Source organism: Tripterygium wilfordii, chromosome 4 (assembly GCF_013401445.1).
Source record: "Tripterygium wilfordii isolate XIE 37 chromosome 4, ASM1340144v1, whole genome shotgun sequence".
NCBI lineage: Eukaryota > Viridiplantae > Streptophyta > Magnoliopsida > Celastrales > Celastraceae > Tripterygium > Tripterygium wilfordii.
Genome location: NC_052235.1, coordinates 2,554,007 through 2,564,223, shown reverse-complemented (window position 1 = coordinate 2,564,223; position 10,217 = coordinate 2,554,007). Strand labels below are relative to the sequence as shown.

The 10,217-nt window shown below is 38.4% G+C and overlaps 1 protein-coding gene across 1 annotated transcript; it reads right to left on the bottom strand.

Moving 5' to 3' along the window:
* Nucleotides 1-44: 44 nt before the first annotated feature.
* LOC119996375 (thiol protease aleurain-like) lies at nucleotides 45-8,301 on the bottom strand. Its single transcript, XM_038842971.1, has 8 exons — nucleotides 8,047-8,301; nucleotides 7,843-7,964; nucleotides 2,607-2,722; nucleotides 2,305-2,378; nucleotides 1,944-2,208; nucleotides 1,296-1,427; nucleotides 716-851; nucleotides 45-462 (listed from the first exon to the last, which is right to left on the bottom strand). Exons 1-8 carry the CDS (start codon nucleotides 8,238-8,240, stop codon nucleotides 425-427), a joined length of 1,077 nt encoding a protein of 358 aa, XP_038698899.1. The 5' UTR covers nucleotides 8,241-8,301; the 3' UTR covers nucleotides 45-424.
* Between the last annotated feature and the right edge of the window lie 1,916 nt (nucleotides 8,302-10,217).

The following is a 10,217-nucleotide window of genomic DNA, read 5'->3' as shown; positions in this document are numbered from 1 at the left end:
TGACCAAAGCTAGCTAATTTAATGAGAACATGTAGACCAGATCGAGCACAAAGGTTCTCAAATTTTATTAGGCCAATGAGCCCTAAATTCTTCTGCAAACAAACAGTTTCTGTTCTTTCTGCATTCTTCACAGACCAAAAGCCAAAAGATAAGAGAGAATTTTCTCGAAAGATAATACTCTGGCTCTCTTTCTTATACTCTAGCATCACAGTACAATATTCATAAAGATGACTGTGCATCATTCACAAGGTCTTTGTGGAGATACAAGTAATTTCAAGGGCATTTGGTCTAGAGTTTATTTTGTACATTGAACCAGTGCCATAATAATTGCTACATCATTACATTGTAGATCGAATTAAGATGAGAAGGGAATCACAAGTCATAACTGCTCGACAATCGATCCTGCCATTTCTCTGTCATCAGATCAGACGATAATCGGGTATGATGCACAAGTTGCAATACCTGCAATAAGAACATGGATATCAGTAGCAATTTAAGCACCAAACTCTTGACTCACAGTTTTGCGATTTGTTATCGTATCATAGTGAGCTGGTTCAAATATATATATATACACACACACACACACACATCAAACACGTATAGACTGTACTATTGCCTTATTGTCTATAGACGCAAGTGAATTCCAGTGCGTGCTTTAAGTCCTTGCTGGATCAGGAAATAATTCAATTCAAGTTGGGTTGGGTTGGAAATTTACCACACATGTTTTTCCCCATCTCCATCTTAAAGTAGCCATTTTCACCCCATTCTGCTCCCCAGGAATTCTTGATGATCCAATATGGCACACCATCTTCGACTCCATATCCGACAGCAACAACAGCATGGTTCACATCCTACACCACAAACCCACATAATGTTAGATATGTCAGATACCATCATGTGGATGAATGCAAAGGAAGAAGAAAACCAAATACTCAAGTTTTTTTATTCTTCATAAATACAAACCAGAAAATTCTACATCCATACATTTGAACATAAAAAATATGCGCAGTAACAGAAATTGAGAAAATAGGATACGATATGAGAGCGGTTTCTATCAGTAGCATTTATTTTATATTCTTCCTTTTTCATATCTATGACAATTGCAAGTATATCTGTAGAGTAGCCAAGAAAGGCTCTTGATGACAATTAAAAAACCAGAGACCTGAATGCAGCTTATTGGTCAATTTTTACACCTAATTTCTTAAAACTTTCAAATGATCAGAGTGCAATAGAAAATAAAATTTGGGGTTATTCCCATCTCATAAGCAGTTTCCTTTTAAACTAGTTAAACTTACCATAGGAGTCGAGCCACAAGTGTTACTGGTGAAAACACCTCTCTTGTAGAACGAGAACTCTTTATTTGCCTGAAATGCCACACTCACAGGGCGAACCAGACCAACAGCATGCTTCAATTCATCTTCAGCACCCTAAATTTGTCCATAAAGTTAGAAACTGAAAATCTACCAAAAGCATTAAAATTTTATCTTGATAGGGACAGTTTTCAGTCCACCGTCGTTGTCAGCGTCAAACCCTTTACTTCAAACAATTTGGGGTTGATTGCAGGAATCCATAAAAAGTTAATTTTAATGGAACTACGTTCTTCATAGAGTCCTCCGTCAATATTAATATAAATTCAAGAGGGTGATTTACAACTTTATACATGGAACCCTGTCAAATTTCACCCAAAATGAAAATGACTAGATTACGAGTGATCCTCGAGTCAAATTAGAATAGCAGAAAAAATGTCAAATAATGAAGGATAAAACAAGTAGTGAACATTCCAACTATTATTTCAATCCACTATTGTAGATATTGTCATGCCACCCAAGCTTGCTCACTTTACCTTGGCATCAGTAAGGAGAGTGATTCTACCATATTAAGGGCATAAGTCTTCCTAAACAATCAGTTGATGCATATCTTGGAGAATTATCCACTGAACTTACCAGGGTAATATTGACTGAGCTCAAGACTTGCACCGCAACATTCTCAGATGAAAATTTGCAGAGACCATTCTGTCCAGTGTAGGGATATGCCTTCTCCGTTTCAAGGCCACCATTATATTTGATGTATTCGAATGCATGGGACGGTAATCCCCCATCGCAGCCAAAATTATCAAAGGCTCCTGCACAGTCCACAAGCTGCTGCTCAGAAAGAGAGATTCCCGTTCCAAATGCTTGCTTGTAGGCTGCCTCAAGAGCTCCAGTAGAGCTGCAATTATTTTTTTAGTAAATTAATGGTTTGAAATTGCATAGCATATCACCATGGATCGATATCTTGGACAATATATCTCAGAATGAAGCCAACCTGAATGTCCAGCAAGATCCACAGTTGCCTTGGTCTTTGACTGGACTTACAATCCCTTCTTCCCTCCAGTCTTTCTGCACATTGAGCCCAGGAATGTAATGTCAGACTATATTTCTGTAAACAGAAATCTATAGAATACTATACTAAAAGGCATTGTCCTGCTTATACAAACCAGAAAATGATCATGTTGCGAGTCAAGTCCACTAAATAATTGGTCCAACTTTCCATTTGACTCAGTATAGCTCATGAAGTAGCAGAAACCAAGTTCAGATTATGGAATCATCTAACATGAGAAAAGTTACCTTTTCGGGGAGGATAACATCGGTAAGCTTGTGATTGCCCTTTAAAGTGGCAGAGCAGTTCTGAGCAGCTCCTAGTCTATGCCTTCGAAACTCCTCCCACGTCAAATCAGCGAATTCTATATGGCAAACATAGAACCAACAAATTGATTATTCAATCAACAGGTTAATCTACTTAATTTTGCAATCAATTGATCTTTTATTGAAGTGGGAAACACCTATATAGCTATTACATTGGTTTACAATCAATGATCTACGTAATTACAATCTCTATCAAAGTCACTATCAAAGTCAACAATTGAGGCATCAATTGTGAACTTAGACAAATCAATATTGATTGCCGAATCTTCAATTAAGGAAAGTCTTCAATCAATATTGAGTTTGTCAATAAAGTCTTCAATCAATAAAGTAAATCTTGGGTAAATCTTTGACTCTATTCAACACTCCCCCTCAAGGTGGTGCATAGACATCGTACATGCCCAGCTTGACAAGTGAATCAGCAAACATTGAATTTGACACTCCCTTGGTTAACATATCAGCCAACTGATCTTCGGTCTTCATATACGGAACTTCAATTATTTTTTCTTCTAGCTTTTCATACACGAAATTCCTATCAATTTCCACATGTTTAGTCCGATCATGTTGCACTGGGTTCTCAGCAATTTTAATTGCTGACTGATTATCACAATACAATTTCATTGGTCTTTTAATGGACAAACTCAGCTCCCCCATAAGCCGTTTGAGCCATAACAACTCACAAATACCTTTCACCATTGCTCTGTATTCGGCTTCTGCACTAGACAATGAGACAACTTTTTGCTTTTTACTTCTCCAAGTAACCAGATTTCCTCCAACAAAAGTTAAATACCCAGTGGTTGATCTTCTTCGGTCTCCTTTACCTGCCCAATCTGAGTCGGTATAGCCCCATACGTCTGCATGCCCATTCTTAGAAAAGAGTAAGCCTTTTCCCGGTGCAGATTTTAAATATCTCAGAATTCTAATAACTGCATCCATATGTTGTTTACCAGGATTGTGCATAAATCTACTCACAACACTGACCGCATATGCAATATCTGGCCTCGTATGAGACAAATAGATTAAACGCCCAACTAACCTTTGATATCGTAATTTGTCTATTGAAGTTTGATTCGAAGACTCTTCTAATCCATGATTTTGTTCCATAGGAGATCCAATTGGCTGACATCCAAGCATACCAGTTTCTGTTAATAAGTCAAGCACATACTTTCGTTGGGACAAAAATAAGCCTTGCTCAGAACGAACAACTTCAATGCCCAAAAAATATTTTAATCCTCCCAAATCCTTCATATCAAATTCAGTTGACAAATAGTCTCTCAGTTTACGCATTTCTTCAGAATCATTGCCTGTTACTACCATGTCGTCAACATAAATAATGAGAGCCGTTAATTTATCACCAACTCTTTTCAAAAATAAAGTGTGATCTGCATTACTTTGCTTATAGCCGAATCTTCTCATAGCAAGTCGGAATCGACCAAACCAAGCTCGAGGAGATTGTTTCAACCCGTATAAGGCTTTCTTCAGTTTACACACGACACTTTGATCACCTGGAGCTTCATATCCTGGGGGCAGAGACATATAAACTTCTTCTTGTAGCTCACCATGTAAAAAAGCATTTTTTACATCATATTGTTGTAGAGGCCAATCAAAATTTGCAGCTAGGGATATTAGGACTCGAATCGTATTAATTTTTGCAACAAGAGCAAAGGTTTCCTGATAATCAACCCCATACGTCTGGGTGAATCCTTTAGCCACAAGCCTAGCTTTATACCTATCAACCGAACCATCAGGCTTGCACTTGACGGTGTACACCCACCTACAACCAACAACTTTTTTTCCTTTCGGCAACTCCACCAATTCCCAAGTTTGATTTTTCTCAAGTGCTGTCATCTCCTCAGTCATTGCAGTTGCCCATTTTGGATCCAACAACGCCTCTTGCACTTTAGTAGGAATATCTATGACAGTCATATTACTGACAAAGCTTCGGCATTCCTTTGACAGTCGGTGAGTGGATGCATACTGAGCAATAGGATATTTCACTTTTCGCACAACCTCTGGTGAAAATCTATCTGGTGGAACACCACGAGTACTTCTTGGTGGGAGTACGTATCTGTCAGTTTCAATCGAGACACAAGTATTATCACAAATATTGTTAGTATTAACATCAGACTCAATGCTTACCTCAGGAGGATCTGTACGAGGAGTATCAGGAGTGGGTACTAGCGAAGATGAGAGAGAGGGAGCTTCAGCAACAGTATCGGCAACACACAGTGGATCAGGAAACAACTCCATCCAATTTGGAGCTTCAACAACAGTATCACCACTCGGGCCCGGAAGCATGGAATTGGGTGAAGAAAAAAACATTTCATGTTCAGAAAAGGTGACATCCATAGTAACATAAAACTTACTTGTAGGAGGATGAAAACAACGGTAACCCTTTTGTGAAGGATGATAACCGACAAATACACACTTGAGGGCACAAGGATCAAGTTTCGTGCGGAGATGTTTCTGTAAATGTACAAACACAACACAACCAAACACCCGGGGAGGAAGTGTGAGGTGCGATGGCAGTGTTACATAGGATGCCAATTTATCAAGTGGTGTCTGAAATTGTAGAACACGAGTGGGTACCCTATTCAAAAGATATACAGCTGTGGTAACAGCTTCTTCCCAAAAACGTGGTGCCATGTGGGCTCCAATAAGGGCAGCACGTGTAATCTCCAAAATTTGTCTGTTTCGGCGCTCAGCAACACCATTCTGTTGTGGTGTATAAGGACAAGTGGTTTCATGCAAAATTCCATGAGTCTGAAAATAAGCTTGTAACTCCTGATTTACAAATTCACCACCATTATCAGATCGAAGAACTTGTAAATTACCAGAGAATTGTGTTTTGATCATGGTATGAAACGTGCGGAAGCAAGCAGCCACATCACTCTTATGACGCATAAGGTAAAGCCAAGTCATACGAGTGCAATCATCAATAAATAATACAAACCATCTAAAGCCAGTAGAAGTAGTAACAGGGGCAGGTCCCCAAACATCCGAATGAACCAACGCAAAAGGCACAACTCTTTTATTAGAACTATCAGAATAAGTAGCACGATGACTCTTGGCCAAAACACATGTATCACACTGAAAATTGGAAGGTTCACATGTAGAAAATAAAGTAGGAAATAAATATTTCAAGTAACCAAAGGAGACATGACCCAAACGATGATGCCATAACCGAATCTGATCTTCTGATGCCCTAGATGACCCTTTTGCTGATAGAGATCGTCCCATACTAACATCTTCCACATAATATAATCCCTCTCTCTTAGTACCACGCCCAATTATCTCCCCGTTGCAGAGATCCTGAAGGAAACAAAAAGTAGGATATATTAATACTAAACAATTTAGTTGTGTAGTAACTTGTGGCACAGATAAAAGATTATTGGAAAGAGCAGGAATCAATAAAGTGTGCTCCAAGGATAATGAAGGAGTTAAGTTAACCCTTCCAGCGCCCGTAACCGGATATGAAACACCATTGGCATTGGTGACAGTAGAGCAATTTGGTAAACAAGCATCATGTAATAAGGACGCATCAAAGGTCATATGATTAGTCGCACCAGAGTCAAGAATCCAACCGGGATCTTTTTCAGAATTTGTTGCAAGAAGGGCTAGACCAACACTACCTGACTGTTGGAGAAGAGTAGGATCTACCATAGAGTGAGTGATATCAACTGGAGTAGTGGAAGCCATGGTATCCATTGAAGAAGGAGTCGGTGCCATTGGGACTGTAGGTGAGGTGCATAGCGCAACTTTACCACCTTTTCGAGCTTGTAATCGCTCTTTGTGAGCCTGCCACCACTCGGGATATCCATGCTTTTTGAAGCAAGTATCTACAATATGTTTGGTGCTGCCGCAATGAGTACATTTACCACCAGTAGGTACTGAAAGTGACAAAGAACTTGTTGGAGTTCCATATTTTCGAACTGCCATAGCCATCTGAGGAACTTCTGAAGACATCATTGTATTCCGGCGAAGTTCTTCACGTCTCACAGTTGAGAAAGCATTATCAGGTCCAGGTAGAGGATTAGTACGAAGAATATCTCCCCGAACAGAATCATATATATCATCAAGCCCAGCCAAAAAAGAATAGACTCGATCTTCATCAATTTCAGCCATTCGAGTCTTAATCACATCTGGCTGAGTAAAGGTAATTGGACGACGATGATCAAGCTCCTGCCAAATAACCTTAAGATCGGAATAGTATGCAGCCACAGGTCGCCCTGCCTGCTTAGTTGCCATAGCTTTTCGAGACAGATCATACAAAATAGATTTATCAGCACCCTCAAAATATGTTTGAGACACAGCATCCCAAACATCATTCGCAGTGGGTAAACGAATAAAGAGATTCATTATATCGGCCTCCATAGAGCCAATAAGCCAGCCTTTTACAGTAGCATCCTCCATCATCCACTTGTTATATGTAGAGTCACTAACAGTAGGTTTCGAGGTCGTACCTTTGAGATATTCCATCTTTCCTCGTCCAGCAACGAACATAGTAACCACCTGAGACCAAAGAGTGAAATTTGAGCCATTCAGTTTGATCCCATAAGGAATAGAGGTTGGTTCTTGAGTTGGCGTCACCACAGGTGGAACTATAAGAGCACCGGATTCAGCCATGAGTTGTTTGTAATTTCTGGATGAGATTCTGGTTCAATGGTGCAATCGGCACCTGTTATGGACGAAGCAATCGGCTTCTGTCGGATGGTTGGAGCAGTCGGCCCCTAGTAGCTACGGTGATGGAGAGGTAGTATGTTAAGAGAACCTTGCTCCGATACCAACTTAATTTTGCAATCAATTGATCTTTTATTGAAGTGGGAAACACCTATATAGCTATTACATTGGTTTACAATCAATGATCTACGTAATTACAATCTCTATCAAAGTCACTATCAAAGTCAACAATTGAGGCATCAATTGTGAACTTAGACAAATCAATATTGATTGCCGAATCTTCAATTAAGGAAAGTCTTCAATCAATATTGAGTTTGTCAATAAAGTCTTCAATCAATAAAGTAAATCTTGGGTAAATCTTTGACTCTATTCAACAAATCTGAGGTTGAAATATAAACTGTCAATAATATATAATGAAGTTTCAAGACGTAAAACAACAATACGAAACTCAATAAAACCGAAAAAGGAATCAAACACTTACTGTTAACAGCGAGCTTGTAAGGCAATCGTTTTCGGTTGGTGGCTCTGATGAAATCAACATTCTCGGAGAAAATCGCAAAACGGAGCTTCATTTCGTTATCGCCCTCGTACTTCTTCCCGAACCTAAAACGATCAAAGTCGATCACGAATCTACTACTGCATATAAGTTTACGATCTCGAAATGAAGTAGAGATCGAGTATTCACCTGTGAGCGAATCGAGCGAAGAAGAGTGCGTGGTGAGTGTTGCCGATGACTTTGAGGACGGAGGCCTCCAACTCACCGAGGCCTTCGGAAACCATCCGGATAGGATTGGAGTCCAGGAAACTTGATACGCCGCCGGCTGCCGCGGCGCTGCATAACAGAAGCAAGATAGCCGAGGCGAAGGGGAATCGAGCCATCTGCGTGTGTCAGAGTGGTGATGGGAGAGCCAGAGTAAGGATACGGGAGTGATGTTCTGTTGTAGACCTTTATATTGCCAACCTGGATATTTTTCAGTCCAATTCCGTAAATGACACGGCGACACTTGTTGTGTGGCTATTCGGTAAATAGAGCGCAAATATTGGAGGACATGACGTGCACGATGACGTGGAATCGCTCGAGATCTTTTTGTCGCCACATCAACAAGTGGACTATTCGTTTTCTTTGATAAAGTCATCAGCGTATTTCTTTTTCTTTTCTTTTCTTTTTTTGAGAATAATCATCATCGTATTTCACGATTTTAAGAAAATAAAAAACAATTATTTTAAATTGCCATACGAAATCATGAATCATCTCAGTCATTAGCGTATTAATGAGCATCATAAAAATACAATTTCAAATGCCCACACGTTTGTCGGTACATTAATCACAACATATGTTAAAAAATAAAAAAATTTAATATGTCATGGGTTCACCACCAACCATTTGTGATTCAAATTAATTATTGAAGATTTTAAAATTTTATTCCATATTGGATTTGCATAACTCAACCGAATATATATAAACAAATGCAAGTCTTTCTCTCAAAGCGCACAATATTGATTAGAAGTGTTTGAACTGAATTTTCTAACCGATTAAGATGTGGTACCAAAAATTTCATGTTAAATAAAAATTTACATTAGTTATTTATGCATAATTTTAACTAGAAGCTAGAAATTATAAATAAATACTTTTTTTGTCCCTTTTTTTTTTTTTTTATCTTATCGCTAATCCAAAATATCTTCTTTTTTTAAATATCACAGAGAATTACGTTTGTAGTTGAAATCGAACATTGAATACACATATATCTAACGTAATCGATTGTCGACCAAACCAACTCTATTGATATCTTTCGTTTTTTTGGGGTCTTAAATGTCAGTGTTTCTTACATTTTCAAATTGTCATTTGTAGTTGTCCATGAACAAAGATTAAAATCCGTCTTGATTACGTTGAAAACGACAAACAACTAAGAACCATGAATGATTCTGCCCTTTCACGGTTGAATTTGTGCAACGTAGTTGGATTTCTCACCATGTTTGTCGTCAAACAGAAATTAACGAATCAAGATGGGACCCATCCCAAATGTGTGGTTTACTGAATATCAAAGAATATTCAAGTATCCCGTCAACTTTATCTAAGTATCAGACTTTTTGTCCATATTCTTTATGTAATAAACGCAATTAAAATTTAATTTTAAACAACAAAATCATAGTTTTATGTCACAAACACAGAAATCATAGTTTCAAACTGTAAACGAAAATCTGTTTGGATCATATTTATCGTAGGATCAAACGGTCCTTATTCATACTACAGGACCCGTGGTGGTGAGGGCCCCTAAACCCATGAAAGGGATCAATGCAAAATTAACATATATAAATAAATTCAGTTATTTAATTATCATTAACAACGTGTTTTTTTAGGAGATGAATCACATCCCATAGTAATTTCGGAATTAAGTGTGCTTCACCGTGAGGGTCCAATGTATTTATGTGAACTGAACAATTCAAAAAGAACAATATTATTGATGTGTATGAGCTGAAAATTATAATATCCATATGTTGTGTGTCTATCTGCTCCGTCGATCATGTCTATTCTTCACTTGGCATCAATAGAAGACTCTAGGATATTTGGTTTAATCAGTCATGGTTTAATGACAGTAGCAGTTATCGAACCCAGTCCAGGCCCAATACAGCCCAACCCACTGGACTTTCCTTTTTGGGGTCGACGTACTACGTACTTTACAGTTTGTAGTCCATGACAAAGCTTAATAACATATGGATTTAGATCATCTTTATTTTTTTTTTGATACCAAGGAGGGGGATAACCGCAAAAACAAACAAAATTAACTACTCAACATTCCTGACTACACACCTAGTCCAAGAGATTCCAATAACATCTTCTCTTAACATCTCTATAAT

Coding starts and splice junctions, on each gene's coding strand:
- LOC119996375 (XM_038842971.1), bottom strand. CDS start 8,240: ATGGCTCGATTCCCCTTCGCCTCGGCTATCTTGCTTCTGTTATGCAGC. Junction 1,428..1,943: donor GCTCAGTCAATATTACCCTG/GTAAGTTCAGTG, acceptor GGACAAATTTAG/GGTGCTGAAGATGAATTGAA. Junction 463..715: donor GATGGGGAAAAACATGTGTG/GTAAATTTCCAA, acceptor TTCTTATTGCAG/GTATTGCAACTTGTGCATCA.